The sequence below is a fragment of the Scyliorhinus torazame genome, chromosome 2, assembly GCF_047496885.1.
Source record: "Scyliorhinus torazame isolate Kashiwa2021f chromosome 2, sScyTor2.1, whole genome shotgun sequence".
Classification (NCBI taxonomy): domain Eukaryota; kingdom Metazoa; phylum Chordata; class Chondrichthyes; order Carcharhiniformes; family Scyliorhinidae; genus Scyliorhinus; species Scyliorhinus torazame.
Genome location: NC_092708.1, coordinates 47,402,153 through 47,429,120, shown reverse-complemented (window position 1 = coordinate 47,429,120; position 26,968 = coordinate 47,402,153). Strand labels below are relative to the sequence as shown.

Below are 26,968 nucleotides of genomic sequence, written 5' to 3'. Positions count from 1 at the left end.
AGGTTGCCCAGCACTGCTAGACACAATTTGATTGTCATGTTTCCTACATTACAACAGTGGCTACACTCCAAAAGTACTTCACTGGCTGTAAAATGGTCAAGGACATTCTGACATCATGAAAGGCACAATATAAATGCAGGTTTTTCTTCCTTTTGAAACTCACACCAAAAAAAATTGTAAATAATCAATTGCATCCATACTGCTGAGTTTTAGGAAATGTAATTTATTATCTGCTAAATTGAGATAAGCTGCCTCACTGGAATTGGATCAAACCACAGTACACATGAGGCAAATGCCATCAGTAAACAGTTCTCTTAGAGCACCACTGATACAGATTTCCTTAGTGACATTTCCTTTGTATAGAATACCGATGAATGTATCCCAGCAACATTTATCATGATCAGTCTTTTACAATGTCATTAGAGGTAAACTAAAATAAATAACACTGATATATTCAGCATCTTATAGTTTTCTTCTTCAACTAAATACATCTGAGCAAGCAGAATGCATCAATAAAATAGAGCTTTGTAAGCAGGCCTTTCTTTGGCTGCATCTCAGTATTAAAACGGTGACTGAAATCAAGGCAGGCTGTTCCCTTGTAGTTTCTTCATTACAAGGCAATCTGTAGGCGCATTTGTAAAAAGACTTCCAACAAACACATGTGTCCCCCAAAGCTTGTGCTGGATAACTTTACAACAGCCCAGATCCTCAATGCGGAAACCGAGGTGCCGATAGCGCTCATCTGTTTCAAATAGTGTGTTATTTGAGTATGGTCCAAAATACTGGAAGAAATCGAAATAAAATATTACTACAATTCTTCAAATCAATTAATGATCACTTGTAGCAAAAGTCTTGTACATTTAAACTTTTGAAAGCACAACGTAAATCTTGATTCAAACACAGAACTAATGGAGTATTCAATGCAAGAGACTGCACCAAATTGGTCTCTGAAAGCACAAAAGCTCCCCATTTGATGTGGTCATACATCTTTGATGAAAAAGACTATATATTGAGATGATTTGCAAAGTGTTATTTTGACCTATGAGGTCGGTAGCATGGTCTTTAAGGTGGTCGCCCCTGTACTTTGCAAGTCGCCCCAGACCCAGTTTTAAAAAAATAATCTTTTAGTATCGCAAGTAGGCTTACATTAACACTGCAATGAAGTTACTGTGAAAATCCCATAGTCGTCACACTATGGCGCCTGTTCGGGTACACAGAGGGAGAATTCAGAATGTCCAATTCACCTAACAAGCACGTCTTTCGGGACTTGTGGGAGGAAACTGGAGCACCCAGGGAATACCCATGCAGACATAGGGAGAACATAAGACTCCGCACAGAGAGTAACCCAAGCCAGGAATCGAACCCAGGTTCCTGGCGTAGTGAAGCAATAGTGCTAACCACTGTGCTAGCGAGCCGTCATGGTTCCATGCTCAGCATGGCAACCCATGTATTTTCAGTGTGTCATGTGAGAGTACCTTTAAGAAATGGATGTTTAAGCAATGTACCTTTAAGAAAACAGTGATGTCAGAGAGTGGGTGGAGCTGAGCTCAGTTCAGCCATTTTGAAGTTTCAGTTTTGAAACAAGCTTGGTGTGTGTCTGTGTTTGCAGTGAGCTGGATCTGCTGTGATCTCTGCCATGAAAGACTATCTCTGGATCATTTGGGTGATTTAAACTCATAATAGTAAAGCCTTTAACCTGATGTGTTTCTGTTTAAAGGTGTTAAGTCTCTCTCGGATGTTGAAAGGAATAACTGAAGGATTATTTAGTGTTGTAATATTTTCGGGGTTATCTTTGAAGTAAGGGGGTGTTCAGAGATCCAATGTTTATTTAAAAGTGTTAAGTTGAGTTCATGGAATAAACATTGTTTTGTGTTTAAAAACGCACGTGTCCATAATTGCTGTATCACACCTGAAGAACAAGCCGTGTGCTCGGAAAAGCAGCAAATACATTAAAGGGGAGGTTGGTTGAACTCCATGATACATTTTGGGGTTCTGAAAACCCCTCTCCCAAAACAAGTGGTTATGCCGAAGGAGCTAGAACCTCGAGGAACAATGGCTTCTTACAGGCAGAGAGGCTTCTTACAGGCAAAGAGGGCTTGTGATTCCATTAAGCCTGCATGAGTAATAATAATAATCTTTATTATTGTCACAAGTAGGCTTAACACTGCAATGAAGTTACTGTGAAAATCCCCTAGTCGCCACAGTCCGGTGCCTGTTCGGGTACACTGAGGGAGAATTCAGAATGTCCAATTCACCTGACAAGCATGCCTTTCGGGAGTTTGAGGGAGAAAACAAGAGCATCCGGAGGAAACCCATGCAGACACGGGGAGAACGTGCAGACCCCGCACAGTGAACCAAGCCGGGAATTACAATGGGAAACCATCTCATATGTTCTTTTCCTCTGGAAAATTTCACAGAAGCTCCCATGAGCATATGAACTGGAAAGTACAAGACTGTTGGGTATGAAGAAATGAGCAGAGGACCTAACCTTAGACAGATCACTACTACTTTTTGACCGCCTGAAATCATGCGGCTGGATTCTCCGCTTTTGGGACTATGTCCCCACGCCGTCGTAAAAACGGTGGACTTTCACGGCAGAACAAATGGCGTGAAAGGGCCACATATTGCTGGTCCTTCAGGGGGCTAGCAGGGACCCGGCGTGGATCTCGCAGATTTTGCTGCAGATACGGGCCTGCCGCACTTCCGGGTCAGAGGCCACGCATGTGCACAGCGGCGGCCTCCAGTGGCCGCGCAATGCTCCATGGCGGACTCAGACCACGGAGTAGGACCCTAAAAATAGACCCCCCGAATGGCCGTGCGCCCGATCCTGACCGCCCGCCAGAACACTGCCCGGCCGTTTATAAGGCCTCCCCTCCGATTGGCCCATACCCCGACCAGAGCGGCCGTGTACGGAGTCTGCATCCGCCACGCTAGTATCCCGACCGGCAGGATCATATTAGATCTACGCCGTCGGGACTTCGGCCGGTCAGGGGCGGAGAATAGCGGAACGGGCCCCCAACAATGGCCTCAGGTAAGGGGATGTGGGCCCGGAGAATCGGGGAACTGGCGCCAGTCCCGATTCCATGTGGGGAATTGGATTCTTCGCCCTGGTGCCGAGCACGATTTCGGCGTCGGGGTTTGGAGAATCCAGCACATGATTTTTATTTATTTATACATTTTATTCTTCAGCCTACAAAAAAATGGACACAATTGTGTGTTAATTTTAGAAACATGTCAGGCCAAATTATAATTCTAGCGTTCCAAACCTGCCTCGGGCAGAATTACAGGTTAGGAACCCGGAAGTGGCCGTGACAGCACCCTGGAGCAAATTATTGAGATGGTGGCCAATTTATCCAGGAATCCCGTCCTAGCAAAGATAGCAAGGGGTGGGGAAGGGGCACTACAGTCAGGAGGGCTAGGGAAAGTCAAAGACTGAGGGCAGCCAGTAGCACCAAGTTGGAGATACCCTCCTGAAGAATGAAAAATGTTTCAAAATAATATGTTTACAACTGCCAGATATTAACTGCAGAGGGGGAGCACCTCCACATGATGGCCTGAGATCTCTGCTGGGCTGCTTTGCAGGAAACACCTTTGGTCACTCGGCCTACTGCCAAGAAGCCGCCAGCATGTCGCCTGCAGGCTTTAGTCAGATTGAGCTAAGCACCCGCCGTCTGGAAAATCCAGAGGGAGTATGAAGGATTCCCACAACTGGCATTTCAATTGGCCTGATTGGCGATCTGCCATTGGCAGACAGGTAGTCATCACCTCCTCACCCCCCAGCCTAGGAGCCACGTCTTTGAAAGTAGGTCAGAGGTGGAAACACACTGGCATGCGGGCTTGCTGGACGCTGACATGTCAGGATGTCCGTCTCTGATACTGCTTCCGCTGCGGAATGAAATTTCAGCTCATCAATACCATTAAAATAAAACAATTCTATTGTCACTTTAAGATTTATTTATTTCTATACAAAGAACAGCGACGCCTTGGGCGGGTCTTCTCAGGCGAGACATCACTAAAACCCTTGTATAAATGTAATGCAGGTTGCTCTTCTCTTCCACCCAGCCCATTTCACCGAACTTTTTTACGGCAGGATTAGTTGGATTCTTGACTAACAAGGGAGTCAAAGGATAATGGGGTTAGGTCGGAAAGTGCAGTTGAGGCCATAATCCGATCAGCCATGGTCATATTGAATGGCAGAGCAGGCTCCAGGGACCAAATAGTCTACTCCTGCTTCTGATTCATATGTATATTCTCTCAGTTATTGGAAATCCCCGTGTCGCTTAAATTTCCATCATATGCACAAAACATTACAGCACTTAGGGACACTGTAACAAGATATCTGCTCCATCATTTCAGACCTCAGGTTTAAATCTTTGGGTGGGCAATACAAGAAAAATTAAATTTTGCAATTCTCTATCATGAGAATAAGTTGCCATAAGCACGCTAGAAACTAGGTGAAAAAAAAACCCAAGAAAATCTCTTACCCTAAAAAAAAGGCTTAATTTAAAAACTATGGAAAATATCTTCATTACAAAGAAAACTAATAACAATTAAATTTACATCTCCCAAACAGCCCTGGAGGGAAGAAATTAAACAATAATTGCTGGAGGATACCTACTGCGAGGCCTGAAGATGGATCAATAAAGTCAGCCCAGTAACCCTCTGATCGAAGTGCATAGCAGATTTCCTTGGCACCACTAATGAACTGCAAAATAAATAAAAATAACTTTTAGTGTAAAACAGAATCACAGCACAGGTGGGCAAAGCTCCTCACAGTCTCTCAGCTTAAAATAAACTTTCAGAGTACCCGAGGGTTAACACCAGAAAAGCTAATTTCAATGTAATTAGAAACATAGAAAAAATAGAATAGGAGGCCATTCGGCCCTTCAAGCCCACTGCACCATTCATTATGATCATGGCTGATAATCGAACTCAGTAGCCTAATCCCATTTTCCCCCATTCCCTACGCCCCAAGTGCTATAACTAACTGCTTCTTGAAACCATACAACGTTTTGGACTCAACTACTTCCTGTGGTAATGAATTCCACAGGCTCATCACTCTCTGGGTGAAGAAATTTCTCATCTCTGTCCTAAATGGTCGACCCCATATCCTCAGACTGTGCCCCCTGGTTCTGGACACACCCACCATCGGGAACATCCTTCTTGCATCTACGCTGTCCAGTCCTGTTAGAATTTTATAGGTTTCTATGAGATACCCCCCTCGTTCTGCTGAACTCTAGTGAACACAGTCCTAACCGATTCAATCTCGCCTTGTACGTCAAACCTGCCATCCCAGGAATCAGTCTGGTAATTCGCTGCACTCCCTCTATAGCTAGAACATCCTTCCTCAGATAAGGAGACCAAAACTGCACATAATATTCCAGGTGTGACCTCACCAAGACCTTGAAAATTGCAGCAAGACATCCCTGCTCCTGTACTCGAATCCTCTCGCAATGAAGGCCAGCATACCATTGGCCTTCTTTACTGCCTGTTGCACTTGCCTGCTCACCTTCAGTGACTGGTGCACGAGGACACCAGGTCTCGTTGCACGTTCCCCTCTCCTAATTTATGGCCATTTAGATAATAGTCTGACTTCTTGGGCGGGATTCTCTGCAATCGGCGCGATGTCCGCCGACCGGCGCCAAATACGGCGCGAATCAGTCCGGAATCGCGCCGCCCCAAAGGTGCGGAATCCTCCGCATCTTGAGGGGCTAGGCCCGCGCCGGACTGATTTCCGCCCCGCCAGCTGGTGGGAAAGGCCTTTGGTGCCCCGCCAGCTGATGCGGAAATGACTTTGCCGTGCGGCGCATGCGTGGGAGCGACAGCAGCCGCTCACGGCATCCCCGCGCATGCGCAGTGGAGGGGGTCTCTTCCGCCTCCGCCATAGTGGAGACCATGGCGAAGGCGGAAGGAAAAGAGTGCCCCCACGGCACAGGCCCGCCCATGGATCGGTGGGCCCCGATCGCGGGCCAGGCCACCGTGGGGGCACCCCCCAGGGCCAGATCGCCCCGCGCCCCCCCCAGGACCCCGGAGCCCGCCCGCGCCGCCTTGTCCCGCCGGTAAGAGAGGTGGTTTGATTCTCGCCGGCGGGACAGGCATTCCAGCAGCGGGACTTCGGCCCACCGCGGGCCGGAGAATCGCCGGGGGGGGGGGGGGGGCGCCCAACCGGCGCGGCGCGATTCCCACCCCCGCCGAATATCCGCTGCCGGAGAATTCGGCAACCGGCGGGGGCGGGATTCACGCCAGCCCCCGCCAATTCTCCGACCCGGCGGGGGGGGTCGGAGAATCCCGCCCCTTGGTTTTATACCTCGCATTTATACAAATTATACTGCATCTGCCATTCATTTGCCCATTCACTCAACTTGCCCAAATCACACTGAAGGATCCCTGCATCCTCACAGCTCACCCTCCCACACAACTTGGTATCATCTGCAAATTTGGAGATGTGACACGTTGTTCCTTACCAAGAATCACTTGGTAGAAAAATTAGCAGTCACAAATGACAGGGCTTTGCCCTGCAAACACTGGGCAGCATTGGCCGTCACTCTAAGCACTATCCTACCCGAATTGCTGAGGTTTGTCAGTGTACAATTCAACCATACTGATGAAGCTTTTAATACAAGAGTAAAGAATGGGACCAAACCAAAGTCTTTGTGATTAGCAACATGAACAACTATATTGGACAACTATTCACTGCAGAACATCAAATGATTGTTAAAAATGTCTTTAGTCATTTGAAGTCTGACAAAATTGATGGACTGTCGACTGCTACTATTTAAGACGAGGCCCAGACATGGTGGTCAATGTTTACATTTCTGGCAGACTATTGTTTTGGTGCACTGGCTCACCATTTAGATATCTTGTTGTCCAGAGAAGCTGGGGTAGGGGTGAGGGCTGCGGCAGAAAGAATAAAGGGAACAGATCAAAGGTGAATTCCCATGACAGTCTAACGCTGCACTTAAACCTATGCAACCCAATCTTGTCCTGGACTAATCTTGTTATTATTTGTCTTATGGATAGGATGTGCATGCACTCGAGGTTGTTAACTAAGTGATTAGAAACAAAAAGAAAGATGCAAAATAATAAAGGATGGAGCATTGAGAAACTGTGCTTTTGATCATTTATTAGCCAGTAGGCTCAGAAATAATTGTGTTGACTAAAATTACAGCTCTATGTTGGGATACAAGCCTGAAAATATAAAACATAATTAAGACAATGGTTCCCCTCTCTTGGGTCGAGAGAGCTCTATGTAAAAGTTGTGCAGACCATCTGAGTCCAGGCACTATTGTACAAGAGATCATATCAAAAATCTGACAATTCAATGCTTTCTGTCGCTAAATTGACAGGCTAAGGGAAATTCTCAGGCAGAATGGAGTGCTTTATTCTGCAGCTTGCCTGACTTATACATATTCTGCGCGTGCTCAGTGTTCACCATTCCATTGCATCTTTCATGCACATGAAGTAAAATATATATTTTGGGGGAAAGGGGAAGGCACAAAGCAGAATTGAAAATGATGAGTCTATAGTTGTGAAGCTCTTCAATATCTTGAAAAAGGCTCAGTTCTAAAGCAATATAGTATTTCAAAAAACACAAAAGATCAGATTGGAACATGTCTTGTTTGGCAGTTGTTATTTTCTATGTTACAATATACCTTGAATATGTGTTTATAAGTTAACAGCTCTTTTTCCTATTTAGATAAAAGCAGGAAAGACTTGGGGCATGATTTAATGGACATGAAACATAGTCCAATTTTCGGCGGGTTTAGCAGGCTGCTTCCTGACACTGCAGCACCGAGAAGAATGGGATTCTGCTTCATTTTTGGGCCTCACCGAGGCCGCATTTAGGCTCATCTCCTGCACCAATAAGCTCAGCTCGCCAGTGCAGGAAGAGATCGGGCCGTCATTTTTAAATGACTCCTCAATCTTTGGACCCCCCAGTAACCCAGTCAAGTAGTAAAAGGGAGGGAGGAGGGGAGGCAAGTGAGCCCCAGGAGGGCAGAGGAAACGCATCGAGGACACCCCAAAAGCCTCCTTGAAAAAGTGCAACATCCCCACCGTCATCTTGGAATCCCTGGCCTAAAACCGCCAAAGTAGAGGAAAAGCATATGGGGTGGAGCTGAACATCTTGAGTTTCATCGCCGAGAGCTAACGTGAAGCCAAGCATCGACAGCGAAAGGAGCGCATGGCAACACAGGCACCCCACCCACCCGCACCTCCAAGCACCATCTGCCCACCTCTGACAAAGACTGTAGGTCACACATTGGGCTCCTCAATCAGCTGAGACCTCATTTTAGTGTGGATGCACTCAGCCTCGTCTCCATGGGATTGTCCATGAAGAAGGATTAAAAAATGGTAGCAAGGAAGCCGAGGAGGGAAAGGGGCATTAAATAGGGTGGAAAGGTTTTATTAAAAAATAAACTAAATAATTAATAAAATAATTGTTAAAAAGCCAGGACTTTGTATACACATTTAAATTTATTCTTGTAAGATTGTATTCATCCTGCTCTACATATAGTAGAAATTCCAGAGACTGTGGGCGCTTTTGTATTGATGGCATGTTCAGAATGTCAAGTTGTTCCATTTTAAGTGGCATTCTATTATAAGATCAATACCTTGCCTCTTACAGCACCAAACTTTATGTATGTTCAGAGAGCGGATATCAGCTGTGTAGAAAGACACCAACATTCTTCTGTTGGGCCACCACAAGAGACTTATTAAAAATTAATTTATTGGATTTGGGAGTCACTGGGTAGGCCAGCATTTATTACACATCCCTAGTTGCCCTTCAGAAGGTGGTGATGAATTGCCTTCTTGAACTGCTGCAGTCCTTCAGGTGCAGATACACTCACCGTGCTGTTAAGGAAGGAGTTCCAGGATTTTGTGCCAGCGACAGCGAAGGAACGGCGATATATTTCCAAGTCAGGTGGTGGGTGACTTGGAGAGGAACCTCCAGGTGGGGGGGTCCCAGGCATCTACTGCTCTTGTCCTTCTAGATGATAGTGGTGGTGGGTTTGGAAGGTGCTGTCTAAGAACCTTTGTGAGTTACTGCAGTGCATCTTGTAGATGATACACACGACTGCCACTGTTCGGCTGCCACTGTTCGGCAGTGGTGGAGGGTTTGAATGTTTGTGGAAGAGGTAGCAATCAAGCGGGCTGCTTTGTCCTGGATGGTGTTGAGCTTCTTGAGTGTTGTTGGAGTTGCACTCATCTAGGCAAGTGGAGAGTATTCCATTGCGCTCCTGACTTGTGCCTTACAGATGGTGGACAGGCTTTGGGGGGGCGTCAGGAGGAGAGTTACCCACCGTAGGACTGGAAGCACAGAGACTCAGTAAAAATGGGAGCGTGGGGGTCGGCGATGCCCACCTGTGCGCTGCTCTCCACTCCACTGAGAGTGCCTTTTTCACAAATTATGTTGACTAGCACTTACACACGGCTCCGTGTCACATTTCTAGAAAGGTGTGACACTGGTAAGTAATGCAGGATGTCATTTCTGTTCTTTATGTAGTGCTTGTAAGCTTGTGACACTGTGGTAATAGACTTCATGCAGCAAACAAAAGGAACCATGCAATGTAGCAGCAATTCTTATTCTTTTTGTAGTTCAAATGTGGTCATTTAGAATTAATCTGAATTGAAAGTATTCATAAATTTATTTTTTTCAAAAGTACCCAATAGAACCTATTTCATGATCACCAACCAATAAGTACTTGAAATGTCTGATGGAAACAAAAGGCTCTGCATTTTCTTCAGATTTTCCCAGTTGTCATTCCTTCCTCTCTTGCCTTAACCTTCTTGTGCCTCCTTCATTGGTCTTTACAACGGCTGCTCTGAACATGAAATCTGAGCCAATGTAAATGCAATTAATGTTTTTTTTATAGCAAGTGTCCAAAATCAATGTTTTTTTCCCAAACCACTGGCTTTTTATTGTGTACCAAAGTAAATCTTTTCAACTAGTCCATTTTAATGGTCTGTAATTTGTCAGGTATTCCACAATTATGACCCCAATGGTGTAATTTTCCAGACTACGCTCCCCCAGCTGGGATGATGGGGCGGTTCAAGTCATGGACTTCTCCATGGTGACCAACAAAATTGGATATGCTAATGACTCAAAATGTAGCATTTTTAATATTCTCTCCCTTGCCTGCAGCATTAAAACTCAGAAGCAATAAAACTTGGGCTGAACAATTAGTTCTTCAGACACCTCCTCACCATCTAACAGTGATCAAGCTGCAAAAGATAATTCATTGGGGTGGGTGTGAAGGTGTTTTGGGACATCCAGTAGGTATGAATAATTCAAGCTCTTACTTTCTGCAAGAACGAAATAACAAACGATTCTCTCTCTTCATCTAAGCACACCAAAATGAGCCTTGGAGATCTACAGTGCAGCCAATGGTGAATTTTCAAAAAGAAAACCTTGTATTTAATTCTTTAATTGTTGCTAGTTGGTATAGCTCAGCTATTATTTGGAGTGCCGGCATAATATCTGCATTTCTTTGGCTTTAGATTCAGATCACGTTCATGTGACTTGGTCAAGAGAGTCAGAAAGTAGCTTGTTCCCCAGTCTACTGTCAGAAGAACATAAGAAATAGGAGTGGGCATAGATAATGCAGCCCTACGAGCCTGCTCCACCATTCAAGCTGATCTTCCATTTTGGCTACGACTTGCCATGATAGCCTCATATCCCTTGATGCCCTGTCAATCCGGTCTTGAATGTGCTTAAGGACTGAGCCAAGGGGACAATTCTAATGGCCCTCAGCAGTTTTGAGTGAAGAGGTTTCTCCCCATCTCTGTCCTAAAAATGTTGTTAACGTTGTGCCACAACTGCAAGCAGAAAGGTAGCAAGAACATTTCAGCACAACATGCCCTCACATTTGCAGGCCATTCGACTGGAGAAAAGGTCTAATCTCAATGGTTATCAATTGCTCTAACAAAGAAAAGCTGAATAGCAACCTGCTGCATTGGTAATGTCAGATGCAAGTCTGGATTTCCATTGATAGCAATACCCATCACCATGTTTATAGTTTTACTTCAACTGAACAATTGATTTTTCACCCATGACAAAAATCCAAAATAAATGTGTTTAAATATAATGAACATGGGTGTTTGCTGAAATAAGTCATGAGTTAATTTTAACAAAATGTCCAACTTGGGCTTTTTGATTATTGAGGTTGTCAATTCTGAAGCACTTCCTTGTGAGTGGCTGCTTATTCTAACAGCATAAAATTGTCTCAAAACAATTTTGAAAAAATTATTTACAGCTTCATTAACTGCTGCTCATTTTGTTTTGAACAATGGAACAGACTAACGATGCATTTTAGTCAGCGAAACCACTACAATGACAAGATTCTTGGCCACTGCTACTTAACATCAAGTCTTCAATTAATAATGGCAGGGAAACAGCATTGCAAATGCTTGGGTGAACATTTAAGTGGGGAAATTTCACATACTTGTAACAAAATATAGAAATGGCAGCTAAAACATCAGTCATTTTCTTTTTGCTGATTATTAGGTAAAGGTCATACAGGTTAACTAGTCTGCTCTTCATTGTAATATTTCATTCACTGTTGGGATTTATGTCTACCGGTTGATAGTTCCAATTAGATTCAGGTTGTAAAACAAGCCAATGTTTAACTCAGACGAGAAGTCAAGTTTGGCAAACAACGTCAGAATCTCTGCCACCTATTTACAGATGCTGCATTTTGAATCAGAAACAAAAGAGACAGCAAGGGTTCTTGAATAAAGAATGCACACGTGGGCGGCACTGTGGCGCAGTAGTTAGCACTGCTGCCTCAGGGCGCCGAGGACCCGGGTTCAATCCCGGCCGTGTGGAGTTTGCACATTCTCCTGTGTCTGCATGGGTCTCACCCCCACAACCCAAAGATGTGCAGGGTAGGTGGATTGGCCACACTAAATTGATCTTTAATTGTAAAAAAAAAAAAATTGGTTACTCTAAATTTATTAAAAAAAGAATGCGCTCAAGAAAGAAAGGCTTCTGAATGTGGTGAGGGGATAACAGTTTTAAATTCTTAACAGGTTGTAAACTGTTTGGAGGGGCATGAAATGGTACATAGCCCACTAAAAGGAACGTGTTGGCGATGAGCTCTAATGCCATTTTCCTTTCCTCGCTGTCCTCATGCTCAGTGCGGAAACAGATTAATCTTAAATTGCTTTGGATCAGTTCATTCATTGGAGGCATCAGCAGAGAAACGGCTTTACATTTTCTCAAGCCAAGGGAACAGGATACACGGGAGTAAAATTAACATTTCCTCAGGCACTGTAATGATAGAGATACATTACCTCCTCAGGGAGTTACTTTAACCAAGTGAAAGAGGCATTAGGTTCAATTTGGAGATAATTAGCACACTGGTTAGCACTATGGCTTCACAGCGCCAGGATCCCAGGTTCGATTCCCCGCTGGGTCACTGTCTGTGGAAGCCTGCACGTTCTCCCCATTTCTGCGTGGGTTTCCTCCGGGTGCTCCGCTTTGCTCCCACAGTCCAAAGACGTGCAGGTTAGGTCGATTGGCCATGTGAAAATTGCCCTTAGTGTCCTAAAAAGGTTAGGAGAGATTATTGGGTTACAGGGATAGGGTGGAAGTGAGGGCTTAAGTGGGCCGGTGCAGACTTGATGGGCCAAATGACCTCCTCCTGCACTGTATGTTCTATGTTCTATTAAGTATATCTTACTCTGTCTCGAAACAGCGATTATTATTATTTTAGATGAACGTTATATTGCCAAAATCATTAATTGAGTGGACTGAATGAACCTATTTTAATGTAAGTATTAAAATTACATGCATTCAAAACTTGCTCTCCCATTTTCCCCCATATAGGGATGGATTTGAATTACAATAGACTGCCTGTTTTGTTCCAGTTACTGGTCACTAACAATTGTCCTTTGCAAAATGAAGTTTGATACCTTGCGTAGTCTTTGTTCAGCATAATCTGACACCATGCAGTTCAATACAAAATTGGTTAAAACTTGCAAGGGAACTTCATTTTTTGTGGTTAAGATATATATAACCTTTTAGGGTTTAATAAAAAAGCTGTTCCCAGGGCAATCAAAAATACTGCTGAAGTAAGGCTGCCATCTACTGGCTGCAACAGGAAAACACGGCTTGGCAGAATATCTTCCCATTCTGAAACAAAAGCAAAAATACTACTGGTGCTGGCAATCTGAAATGAAAGCAGAAAATGCTGGAAATACTCACGTCAGACAGTATCTGGAACAGAGTTAACGTTCAAGGTCGCCGATCTTTTCACAGAACTGTCCGAGGGAATTCTTTTCTCGATAGACTCGGTCAGTTAGACGACCCAGCAGCACTTTTTAAAGTGCCAGTGTTTTATCTCTTCCTGCCTACCAGCGATAGAGAGGTTTCCAGACGATTACAGCATTAGTTGACCATATGGTTGGCTACTGGCAATCTTTAAAGTCGATTTCAAATTGAAATGCCAGAAAGCTGTGTGAAGTTAAATGCTGGTGACTGAAAGCTATCACCTGGTGGCCCCAAACCTCTGTATATTGAAATGTGACCTTCCGGCCTGCTCTCCATCACCAGAACAGGTTTGAGCTGAATTTTAGAGACCCTATTGATCCTGGATATTTTTCTTCTGTTTATTTTTTACTGAAGAGTGTACAGGATTGTGAGGGTGGATGGGAGATGGAGTTTCTGGGTGGGGAGAGAGAGTTTAGCCACAATGCTCTGGCCATGATGATATGGGGCAGACCTGATGGATCAGCTGGTCCCGCCCAGGAATTTTGTGCATTTGCATGTGGGATGCTCCTTTAAAAATATCTCCGACAGTATTCATCAAAATTCACAGCAATATTGGTTTATTTCAAGTTCATTAAAGTATAAGCACTCAAACGGCATAGAACCTCCTGCAGCACACTGTTATCAGCAAAACCAACTGGACGCCAACCTTGCCATTAATAAGCAATTTATTAATAAACCTACTGAACACAGACTTACCACTATTGGGGGTGGGTGTGGGGTGGCCCGCTGTTGTCCGGCGGCAGGGGTTAATCATCGACGGTTAGTCATAGGCGGTACCGGAGCATCCGGCTGGAAAATCCCCTCCCATGGCATTTGGCTTATTTGCACATGAATCTGACTGTAGACTTACTGCATCAGTGGTGAGCAAAGCTGACAAATGCTAGACTGGCCCAATCAGATCTTACCAACCAATCTGTTGTTAAAGTTACTCTATCTCCAACATTTTTCGACGTGGTTCAGGTGAAAGACTGTCAGAGGAGCCTGTGTAAATATCTAAATTCTGAACATAGGAAATAGGAGCACAAGTAGACCATTCAGTCCCTTGAGTCTGCTCAGCCATTCGATCATGGCTGATCTATTTGTGTTTGGAGTTCCACATTCCCAGTACCGATAACCTTTGATTTCCTTCTCTACCTCTGCCTTAAAAATGTTCAGTGACTCGCTTCCACCGCCTTCTGAGGCAGGAAGTTTCAAAGTCATAATCCCGCAGAGAAAAATAATTCTTCTCATCTCTGTCCTAGAAGGATGACCCCTAATTTTAAAGCAGTGCCCCTTAGTTCCTTACTACTAAGAAAATAACCTTTATTGTCACAAGTAGGCTTACATTAACACTGCAATCAAGTTACTGTGAAAAGCCCCTACTCGCCACATTCCGCCGCCTGTTCGGATACACAGAGAGGGAATTCATAATGTCCAAATTACCCAACAGCACATCTTTTGTGATTTGTGGGAGGAAACCGGAGCACCGGGCAGAAACCCACACAGACACGGGGAGAACGTGCAGACTCTGCACAGACAGTGACCCAAGCCAGGAATCGAACCTGGGCCCCTGGCACTGTGAAGCTAAAGTGCTACCCATTGTGCTACTGTGCCGCCCACGCTCACGGAGGAAATATCCTTTCAACATCCATCTTGTCAATACCATTCAGCATCTTATATACTTCACTCAGTCCCCCCTCACTCTTCTAAACTCCAGTTGAAATGCGCCCAGCCTATTTCATAAGACAACCAGCTCATTCCAGGTATCATAACGAAGCTCCTCTGAACCACCTTCAACGCATTTACATCTTTCTTTAAATAAGGAGACCAAAACTGAGCACTGTTTTTGCGATGTGGACTCAAAAATGCCTTGCATAACTGAAGCACAACATCCTTACTTTTATGTTCAATTCCACTCATAATAAAGGATAGCATTCTATTAGCGTTATGATTATGTGCTGTACCTGCGTACTAACGTTTTGTGAATCGTGCACTAGAACACCTAGGTACCTCTGTACTGGAGTCGTTTCATTTCATTTCATTTCTCCATTTAAGTAATACTCTGATTTTTTTATTCTTCCTGTCAAGGTGAACAACGTCACTATTTTTCCACACTACTTTCATCTGCCAGATTTTTGCTGACTTACTCAACCTTTCTATATGTTTGCAAACTCCTTATGCCTTCTTCACAACATACTTTCCTATCTATCCTTGTGCTGTCTGAGCTGTAGGTATCATCATCACATTGCAAGGATTTCTTTCAAAGTAATAACAAGCATGCTAAGAATAGGTTACAAAGCAGTTGAAAGTCTGCTTGGCCCAAAATTAGCCTCTCACTTAGAAACACTTAAACAGAGGCCACACAATCCCTTTAATGTAGCCAAGATCATCACTGGAGCATAGAACCCCAACAGATCATAATGTTTTGATACACCAAGAACGAGATAGAACAAAAGCAAGACTGGAGATCAAGGGATAAAACACACTTTTGTCTGCATACTGCGGAGTTGTTGCTGCTTTCTACCTGCCAAAGCTAGAATGCAGTTTACCCAGGGCAATGTTAATCTTGACAAATATATGAATAGGATGGGAATAGAAGGATACGGACCCAGGAAGTGTAGAAGATTGTAGTTTAGTCGGGCAGTATGGTCGGCACGGGCTTGGAGGGCCGAAGGGCCTGTTCCTGTGCTGTACATTTCTTTGTTCTTTGTTTGTTAAATATAAATTTTCCAACCTGGGATAAATTCATGCTAAACTTCATGGGTTCAAAGTGTAACGCGACTGACCACCACTTTAAAGCGGTTTATTCAGGCAGCCACACCCAACAATTCCTTGGTTCTCATCAATGTAATAAATTATGACGGAGCAGGTTAAGTGAAGCTTACAAGTGGGAAAAGGCAAGAGAAATCAAGTAGCACTGATTAGGTGATGTCAAATTAGGGTTTAAGCTCCAGAGCTGGATTGCAGGAAGGCTAAAAGATGTTTTGATCATAGCTGCAAAGTCATTTTCCCTGTTAACTTGCATTTCATACTTTCCTGTAGATTCACATTAATACAAATATTACTATATGTTACTTACTTTCTCTAGTAGCTGTTCTCGTTCCTCCTCTACTGCTTCATTCCATATAGTCATATCATTAATACTCCTTTGGGTTACAGTAAGAACAGTGAATCCAGCAACTGGGGCGTCAGGAAACATAGACTGAAAATCTGTGGAACAACATAAAGGCCGAATCAAACCTCAGGCTTCAATCACACAACATTGTTAGTGTCCTCACTGTAATCACATCAGATACTGAGCTTTTATTGAGCCTGTGATGACACTGCATTGGTTGGCTGAAGGTCCTGATCTGTTAGTGTCCTCACTTTAATCACATCAGATACTGAGCTTTTATTGAGCCTGTGATGACACTGCTTTGGTTGGCTGAAGGTCCTGATCTGTTAGTGTCCTCACTGTAATCACATCATATACTGAGCTTTTATTGAGCCTGTGATGACACTGCTTTGGTTGGCTGAAGGTCCTGATCCACTAGTGGCAAGAGAAATTAACTTCCTGCTTCCATAGCCATTACATTAAAAACATTCACAATTGCTGCATTTTCTAGATCATTGAACAAGCTTTAAGATACTGCAAAAACAGTTAAGTTGCATGATCGGAAGAACTTAATAGTTGAATTAATAGGAAAGCATCTGTGGCATATAGCCTGAACCTAGTCTTAATTTTACTTCTTAATCAAGGAAGATAAAATAGTAAAATTCTCCAAGATGGAGAAAGAGACGAGATGCAGAGAGATTGTGTTGACAAAGGTATCTTCTATCAGGGATTGATACTTAAGCAAGCACAGAGGTCTAATCAATGTTCACCTCTCTTCCAAAACTTGGGAGGGTACATTGGAACAGTGTGATGCTAATCCAGACACGTGCTACAGCTATGTAAGGATAATGTAAATACAAGAATCTGTTTACAACTATTGTAAAACTTAAATTGTATTTAAAGAAACAAAAAAAAAAATACACAAGAGACCTTTTCGTAGAAGTTCTGGGCAGGTTTGTATTGCACATTCCACCTTCGCATTCTCAAAGTAATTCTCTGCAGTAGTGACTTCCTGTGGTTGAGATTCAGCTTCATTTCCCTAAAATAAATGGGAGAAACAAAGCATTATTCTGCTGGAAACATACTGATGACAAGATCAATATGATGGGTCTAATTTTCGTTCTGCTCCAACACCACAAACTGAACAGCAGTCGCACAACTTTCTTACAGCAATGTGACAATTTGGCCAGACTTTTCCAGCCAATGGACATTTGAATGGCACTCTGCATCCGGCGTGAGGCAAACCACTGCAAAAGGGCTGGAAAATTCCAGCCTGTGAGAAAAAGGATTAGCTAGGCAATGAGAGTCACGAGGGAAACTGAACTCTCAATAAAAACCACACACGCGCAGCAAAAGTTAATTGTTGTCGCACAAACTAGTTTTATTCTTCACAGGTTTGGAAAGTAAACAATTTTACCCTCCCCGATAATAAATGTGAAGACATCCATCGACAGCAACATTATTAGAGACATGAAGTTGCACGAGTCATCACAATGCGTGGGATCTTGTGGAGGCATCAGGGGTCTTTGCCACTGGCTCAACAGCCAGCGAGGGCCCTGTGCCACCTCCTTTCAGGAAGGCCTGCTGAACTCTAACAACCCAGTGAAGGAACAGTGATCTGCTTCGAAGCCAGGATGGCTCAGGTGGTGGTGTTCTCATGCATCTGCTGCCCTTGTCCTTCTAGATGGTAGAGGTCACAGGTTTGGAAGATGCTGTCAAAGGAGTCCTGGTGAGTTGCTGCAGTGCAGCAGATACTGATGCATACTGTGCATCAGTGGGGGCGGGAGTCAATGTTGAGAGTGGTAGATGGGGTGCCAATCAATTGGGTTACTTTGTCCTGGATGGTCTCAAGCTTCTGAGTGTTGTTGGAGCTGCACTCATCTAGGCAAGTGGAGAGCATTCCATCACACTCCTGATTTTTCGATTGTGGACTGGCTTTGCGAAGTCATGAGGTGAGCATTCTTTGCAGAATTCCCAGCCTCTGACCAGCTCTTGTAGCCACACCATTCATATGGCTGGTCCAGGCCAACTTCTGGTCAATGGTAACCTCCAGGATGTTGATTGTGGGGGATTCAGCGATAGGAATGCCAATGATTATCAAGGGAAGATGCTTAGGCTATATCTTGTTGGATATGGCCAGGCACTTGTGTGGTGCAAATGCCACTTGCTCCTTATCAGCCCAAGTTTGAATGTTGTCCAAGAACACAAGAATATAAGAAATGGGAGCAGGAGTAAACCATATGGCTCGTAGAGCCTGTTCCCCCATCAATACGATCATGACTGATCTTGGACTTCAGTTCCCAAAGCCCCTTGGGAGACCAAAACTCTGTATGTTCCAGCCTTGAATATATTCAAAGATGGAACATCCACAACCCTCTGGAACAGAGAACTCCAAAGATCCACTACCCTATGAGTAATTTCTCTGGATCTTAGTTCTAAATGATCAGCTTTTATCCTGAGTCTGTGCCCGTGGGTTTTCAATTCCCTGGCCAGCGTAAACAATCTATCAAGCCCCTTCAGAATCTTCTACTTTTCAGTGAGATTGCCTCATTCTTCTGACCTGCAGAGAAAATGGAACCAATTTACTTAGCTTCTCATAGGACAACTTCTTCACCTCAAGGAATTTAGTGAACCTTCGCTGTACTTCCTCTAATGCAAGTATTTCCTTTTTTAATTGTGGAGACCAAAATTGTACACAGTAATCCAAATGTGGTCTCAACAAACCCCTGTACAATTATAGCAAAACTTTTTATTTGTGTACTCCAGTCCCTTTGCAATAAATGCTAATACACTATTTGCCATCCTGATTGCTTGCTATATCTGTGTGTTGACCTTTTGGTTCCTTGTTCGAGAACACCCAATTCTCTTTGAACATCCACACTTACAATTTTGTCACCATTTAAAAAAAAGTATTCAGCTCTTCTATTATTTCAACCAAAGTGAATAACTTTAAACTTCCCTGCTTTATGTTAGATAGATAGAACATACATACAGTGCAGAAGGAGGCCATTAGGCCCATCGAGTCTGCACCAACCCACTTGAGCCCTCACTTCCACCCGTAACCCAATAACCTCTCCTAACCTTTTTTGCCTGGGTCACACTGGTGTCCAGAAACTCCCACATTCCACAGTTGAAGAACTCTTTTAAACCTCCGATTCTGCTGCAAGTCTCGGTGCATAAGGACATGGCCTGCTTCACTATCCCAGGAATTGCGAGTGGCACCAAGCATTGTGTAATCATCAGCGAACATTCTGACTTCTTATCTTGTGATGGACGGAACGTCATTGATGAAGGAGAGGAAGATGGTTGAGCCTAGGACACTACCTGGAGGAATATTTGCTACAATATCCTGGGACTGAGGTGAATGTCCTCCAACAAGCACAACCATCTTCCTTTGTGCCAGGCATGATTCCAACCAGAGGAGAGTTTTTCCCTGATTCCCATTGACCTCAGTTTTGCTACGGCACCTCGATGCCACACTTGGTGCTGTCTTGATGTCAAGGGCTGTCACTCTCACCTCACCCAAGTTCAGCTCTTTTGTTTATGTTTGGAACAAGGCTGTAATGAGGTCAGGAGTGAAGTGGCGGAATGCAAACTGAGCATCAGTGAGCAGAGTTATTGTTGAGTAAGTGCCACTTGATAATACTGTCGACGACACTTTCCATCATCTTGCTGATGATCGAGAGTTGACTGAAGGGTGGTTTTTGTGGAAAAATAATTTCACAAAACTTAGAAATATTTCATGCAAGTCATGTATCTAGTTTTGTTAATATTGAACCAGCTAAACTTTTATATCATATTTATATTATAAAATGTTACATTACAATGCCTTCAATCTTTTGCTGTTATTGGCCATAATGGCATTTTGCACCCGATCCATGATAGAACATACAGTACAGGAGGCCATTCGTCCCATTGAGTCTGCACCGACCCATTTAAGCCTCACTTCCATCCTATCCCCATAACCCAACAACCCCTCCTAACCTTTTTGGACACTTAAGGGCAATTTATCATGGCCACTCCACCTAGCCTGCACGTCTTTGGACTGCGGGAGGAAACCGGAGCACCCGGAGGAAACCCACGCAGACACGGGGAGAACGTGCAGACTCCGCACAGACAGTGACCCAGCATGAAATCGAACCTGGGACCCTGGCGCTGTGAAGCCACAGTGCTAGTCATGTGTGCTACTGTGCTGCCCATGATGTGAGATTCCGATTGATCAGCAATATTTGACAGAGCAAAATGATAGCAGAGCCCAAAACAAATGAGATGAGATCTAGGATCATAAACACATCTCACAAAATGTTGGTCACCAGTTTCAGAAACAGAATGGAACTGGTTAGTATTGCATGATATAACCTGTGCTTTCAATCACACATTCCATTGAGAATTAGTACGAAATATAAAATATGAACATCAAGAAAAATTCACATTATTAATCACAGGAAGTTGAAAAATTGATATGAGAAGCTAATAATTTAATGATCGAAAATGATGCTGTCTTGCCTGAAATTCGTTGACAAATTGTGCAAGAATGAACTCGTGCTTCTCACTGGTTAATGGCTCAGTCAGCACATCTGGAAGTGTTCTGTGCGTTGAGATTCTCTTCTGATTAGCAATACCATTAATATGGGACTCAAACCCTATGTTACCCGGCAGCTGAAACCGCTGGTCCTGAGGTCCAAAAGGCCCCATCTTTTCATCAGGCCATATAGTCTGTAAACCTGGCAATATAAGCACAATGTTTAATTTAAACTTGGCACAATCATATTCAACCTATAACCGAAAGTGGGAGAGTAGAAAGCAAACAAAACCATGACAACACTCACTGTGAAAAAACTTACAGGGAACTATTTTTCAAAGTATGTGAATGCTCATTTGCAGACCTATTTTCTTGTTGGTACTACATTTTTAAAGTAAATCAAAATTAAAGTAAGTTGAAAAGTAGAGTGTGAAGTGTTTTTGATTGTTGAATGCTCTGCTCTCAGTTATTGAATGGAATAGATGTTTGTTAAATAAATGAGCAACTTAAATTCACTGGTCTGCATCATGTACTTGTATACAAGGCATTTTCTCCTAAAAGTAGTGCATGTGGTACAAATGGTGTCGCTGCAGTATCTGCAGCAATTCAGCAAGTTTCACTGGACAACATGTACCTGCAATCAGCTCAGACAAAATATACAGTATTGCCTTGGATTAATCTGGAGTGCGACATGTTGTTCTGGTCACATGGTCGTTGGAAGAATATTAATTGGCCGTGAAACAGCATTTGATGAAGTTCAATTTATTAACTTGAATTTAAGTTGATGAGGAGCAGTAATGCGTTCAGTAGCTTTCTTCAGTAAAAATAAGACAACAAAATTACATAATTGAAGATTATAATGGGAATTTTTATGTGGAGCAAATTGTTCACTGTGATGAAGGATTTCAAACAAAAGGGAACAAATTAAAAATCGGGAGGTTAGGAGGAAGAAGGGAACCTAGGGAAAACTTTGACATCTGAAGGAAATAGAATAACAAAGTAATTACCAGTAAAGTCCACTGAAGAACTTCTTCAAGCAAAGGGTGGTAGAATTCACTGAAGACAGTTTAAATCAGCTCAATAGATAGCTGGATACTTTTCTAGAGGGGGAAGGATTTATGGTTTATGACGAAGGGGGCAGTTGCTGATCTCCGATAAAAAGCACTAACGGATTTTCCGATTCTGACATGTTATCTATTCTTCCAAGTGTTCTAAAAATATGGATCATTCTTCCTTCACCATTTTCATCTTCAATAAGTTCAGTTCTATGTGTGTCCTCATAACTTAGAACAGAAAGACGCCAACGCATAATGTGTAGGTACAGCTTGCTCAGCAATATTGGTGCTTCCTCTTAGAAAATGCTAATTTATGTTCCGGTGGTGGCCATAGAGTGAGTTTTGCCCATTTGGCAGCTCCCGTTCGAGGTGGCTTTTTCGATCCTTTTCCCCGCTCGTTGGGTGGGCATTTCGCTGAAAAAAGGTGCAGGGGTGATTGAAGAAAGTTAAACTCCACTGGTGGGGTTGGCGGATGGATCTACGGACCACAAATGGGGCGAAAAGAAGGGAGGAGTTGGTGCAAGAGAACCTTTATGCATCACAGGTCAAGGTGGTGGAGGGTAAAGGGCCAGCCTTGCCTGCCCAGTGATTAATGGAGCAGTTGGTGGACTTCTTAAATGAGTCATTCAGCCAGCAGAGGAGGGAAGCCCAGGGAGACCTAGCCAAGGCGATGGATCCATTAAAAGTGGGAATCGACTGCGTGGAACAGAGACTGGAGTCCCAGGGCCAGGCTATTCGGAAAGTGGAGGAGGCGGTGGGGAGTATGAGGAGCAGCTTGCCTTGTTGGCGACCAAGACAGGAGTTATGCGGGAGACTCAGAAGCGGTTAAAGGAGAAGGTGGAGGACCTGCTTGCTCCTGCAGTCAGAATTTGTAAATTGTGGGGATGCCTGAAGGCATCGAGGGAGCGGATGCTGGCTCATATGTAGCCAAGATGCTGGAGAAGTTGATGGGAGATGGGCCTTTGACCGACCCCAGGAGGTCGACTGAGCACACAGTGCGCTGATGAGGAAGCCACAGGTGAACGAGCCGCCAAGGGAGATGGTGGGGCGTCTCCACCGATTCCTGGATCAGGAGAAGATACTGAGACGGGTGAGGCAGACGAGGAGGTGTACCTGGGAAGGGAACAAGCTTGGGGTGTACCAGGACCTGGCGAAGAGGAGAGCCAGGTTCAATTTGGTGAAGGCTGCCCTCTTTAAAAAGGGGTGAAGTTTGGGATGCTGTAACCGGCTCCCCTCTGGGTCTTTTAACAGCCGAGAACATTATTTCAGGACACCAGAGGAGGCGATGAAATCTTTGAGAGACAATGGACTGGTAGGAGAAGGAGGACATTGAACTGTGATGGAGGTATGATGAGTTGTTTGTCTTTCATTCTTTTTCGTTTGTTGGTTGTTTGAGAACTTTTCTCCCTTGAGGTGTTTCTGTGGGGGGATGCTGGAGGAACGTGTAGGGTGAGTGCACCTTTTTTCTTCTTTTATTGTTGTTTGTTACTTGGAGGTATGCGAGTGGGGGGAGAGGGGGGAAATCAGTGAGGGTTAGGAGGCTCAGTAGCCTCGGGCGCAGGCTGCCAGGCTAGCTGGGCGGGTTAGCTAACGAGAGCAAAGTGGGGTTGGCCTGGTGGTTAGCGCAGAAGAGGGGGCTGGGGTTGATGTTTTGATCAAAAGGGGATGGGGGGGGCTGCTGACAAAGGTGTAGCTGCTGTGGCGCAGCAAGAAAAGAAGCGATGACGTTGGGCATCCAATGGTGGGCCTGGAGGGTCGTGTGACATGGCCCGGCGGCTGGCCAAAGAAAGGACATGGTTGATCGGCAAGGGATGGAGGCGGGGTGCCCCCCAAACCAGGTTGGTCACATAGAATGTGAGGGGGCTGAATGTGCCAGTCAAACCGGGAGGGTGTTGGCAGTGGGGAAGGAGCTGAAGGGGTTTATAGAGCGTACTGGGGTGAAAGGGGGAGGGAAGGGTGGACTCATGGAGGTTTGGGAGGCCGAGGGTGAAAGAGTTCTCGTACTTCTTGGTTCACCGTGTACCGGGTGTACTCTCGGATTGATTATTTTTGTGGTGGACAAGACGTTGCTATCGGGGGGAGAAAGAGGGAATGTGGCAGTTCCTGGATGGATTGGAGTTCTCCACGGTGGAGAAGGAACAGGTGGCCGGATGGGGGGCCCTCATTGGGCTGGTGGAGGTGATGGGAGAGCATGGAATTCAAGAAGGGAAGGCCCTGGGCCTGGATGGGTTCCCTGTGGAATTTTATAAGAAGTTTGGGGGGAAACCTGGGGCCTTGCCGGTGAGGGCATATAATGGGGCGAGGGAAAAAGGGGAACTCCCCTTTACATTATCGCAGGCATCGATATCCCTAATACCAAAGAAAGATAAAGATCCAGAGCAGTTTAGGTCATACCATCCGATACCACTATTAAACGTGTACGCTAAATTGCTGGCAAAGATCTTAGTCTCGCGTATGGAGGACTGTGTGCTGGGAATGATAGGGGAAGATCAAATGGGGTTTGTAAAGTGGAGGCAATTGTCGGCAACTGTTAGGAGATTATTAAATGTGATGATGATGTCCCGGAGGGACAAGACGTAGAGGTGGCAGTGGCAATGGCGCAGAGAAGGTTTTCGATCGGGTGGAGTGGGGACATTTGTGGAAAGTGTTATGACAGTTTGGGTTCGGGCAGGGGTTTGTGGACTGGATCCAATTATTGTACACAGGACAGGTAGCGAGCGTGCGGACGAATCGGATGAGCTTGGGGTACTTCGGGCTGCACCATGGGACAAGGCAGGGGTGCCCACTCTCCCCATCGCTTATTGCCTTCACAATAAAGCCATTGGCAATAGTGCTTAAGAGTGTCGAGAAGTTGGAGATGGATTGTGTGGGGGGGTTGCGCACAGGGTCTTGCTGTATCCGGATGACTTGCTGCTGTATATTTCGGACCCACTGGGGGGTGTCCTGGAGGAGTTTGGATGGTTTTCCAGATATAAGCTAAATATGGGGAAGAAAGAGGTGTTCCCTCCCAATCAAGGCTAGGGGCAGCAGAGGAGGTTGGGAGAGATGCCGTTCAAGGTAGTGGGAGCGTGCTCCAGGTATTTGGGCAACCAGATGGCGCAGGAATGGGTGTAGCTGCACAAGCTGAATCTGGATCGGCTGGTGGAACAATTGAAAGGGGATTTTGGGAGGTAGAATGCGCTGCCACTGTCGCTGGTGGCGCGGGCGCAGATAGTGAAAATGACGGTGCTGCCGAGGCTCTTATTTGTCTTTCATAATCTCCCAATCTTTGCCCCCAAATCATTCTTTAAGAAAATCAACGCTTTGAATTTGGTGTTTGAGTGGGCAGGGGAAACCCTGCGGGTTAAGGTGTTGTTGTTGTTGGGGGGGGGGTGTAGGAAGTGGGTAGTTGGGTGGGGCCAGCATGGGGGCGGATGGAGGGGGCCTCGTGCAGAGGAACAAGTTTTGGGGCATTGTTGACGGCACCTCTGCCGTTCTTGCTGGCCAGGTACTCCACGAGCCCAGTGGTGGTTGCGGTCCTGAGGGCACTGGCGGCAGCATCGGAGGTTGGAAGGTGCCTCGGTGTGGGCACCGATTTGGAGGGGGGTTGGACGTGAGGTTTCGGCGGTGGTGACAGGCAGTGATCGAGCGGTTTGGGGACCCATTTGTGGGGGGCAGCTTTGAGAGTTTAGAGGACCTGGAGGAGGAATATGAGCTGCCCAGTGGGAATGGGTTTAGATACTTAAAGGTTCGAGACTTTGTGAGGAAGCAGGTTCCGTCTTTCCTGGTTTGCCGCCTTTGTGATTTCAGGATAAGGCGTTATCGAGGGAAGGAGTGGGTGAGGGTAAGGTGCCCGAGATCTACAAGTAGCTAACGGACTGGGGAGAGCCCCGAGAGGGGAAGTCAAACGGAAATGGGAGGAGGAACTTTGGGAGTCCAGGGGGTGAGAGAGGCCGGCGTTTTGGACTTTGCTTCCCTGATAGCTCGGAGATGGATTTTGCTGGAGTGGAGGGACCTGTAGCCACCAAAACCGGGGGTGTGGATGAGCGGCCTGGCGGAGTTCCTAAGGTTGGAGAAAATAAAGTTTGTCTTAAGCGAGTCGGTCGATGGGTTTGCCCGGAAAAGCCATTTATCGACTTCTTCAAGGAGAATTGAGGTGGCAGCAGAGGGATGGGGGAAGAGAGCTAAAGGGGTTAAACTGGGGAAGGCAGGAGGGGAATAGCAGGGGGGGGGGGTTGGTGTGTGGGTTAGCTAGTTACTTGCCACGATGTTCCTGTTTGTTCTTGCTCGTTTTTGTTTGTATTTACTGTTTATACCTTATTATGCCTTAATAAAAATATTTTTTAAAAGATGTTAATTCAAAAATACTTATTAGTAGTCTTCCAAATAGGTTTCATCCATCCTAATGTATTAACACAACTATCAACAGGGAGGAAATGTATACCAACCTTTATCAGGTGGCATAACTGCAATATAAGGCTCATCGGAGCCTGAAGAGCCTGCTGTGGAAAATGTTCTAACTGTTGCAATCCTTCGAACCAATGTATGAACCCCTGGCAGGTAGGTCACTAGCCTGGCCTTGGTGCAGAGCGCCTGTTTGAGTGGAACACAAAATTAAAAGAAGGATAAAATTCTGATATCTTTAATTTTCAGACTACAAGCTATTGGTAGACCAGCCATTTGTTGCAGTACAAACATAGCTAACACAGGAATTAACCTGCAGGAGAAGATGTTTCCGCTTGGAAACAAATAAAGCACAACTGGAAGGGAACAGTGGTAATTATAGTTCGTGGGTCCTTCCTGGTCCAGTCTGGCAGAGATTTGGACTCTGGATTACTTGCCAAGTTAACAACATGCATCTGTGTTACGTGGTTCAGATTGCTGTACTAAGTGAACCAGGGAAATAGAGGAACAAAAGGAAAAAGCAGCACTGATATTTGAGAGTACTATGGAAATTAAGGGCCAAGCATGGGAGAAAAATGTATGGTTCTAGTAAAATAAACTACAGACTAAAGGAAAAAGAAAAGAGACATTGGGAAAATAATTAGGGACTAAGAAAAGAGATT

General features: G+C 44.8%; 1 protein-coding gene across 4 annotated transcripts in view; it reads right to left on the bottom strand.

The window, feature by feature from the left end:
• Positions 1 to 207: 207 nt before the first annotated feature.
• Positions 208 to 26,968, bottom strand: part of mmadhcb (metabolism of cobalamin associated Db) — a 55,590-nt gene continuing 28,829 nt past the window's right edge. For 3 of the 4 annotated variants that reach the window (XM_072471129.1, XM_072471138.1, XM_072471121.1), the window contains exons 3-8: positions 26,351 to 26,495; positions 20,853 to 21,070; positions 17,277 to 17,385; positions 16,332 to 16,462; positions 4,619 to 4,705; positions 208 to 782 (exon numbers count right to left, since the gene is read on the bottom strand). In XM_072471129.1, coding sequence (XP_072327230.1) covers positions 579 to 782; positions 4,619 to 4,705; positions 16,332 to 16,462; positions 17,277 to 17,385; positions 20,853 to 21,070; positions 26,351 to 26,495 — 894 coding nt within the window. In that variant the 3' untranslated portion in view covers positions 208 to 578. Of the gene's footprint in view, positions 783 to 4,614; positions 4,706 to 16,331; positions 16,463 to 17,276; positions 17,386 to 20,852; positions 21,071 to 26,350; positions 26,496 to 26,968 lie in introns of all 4 variants that reach the window. The other variant, XM_072471146.1, reaches the window with a different exon arrangement.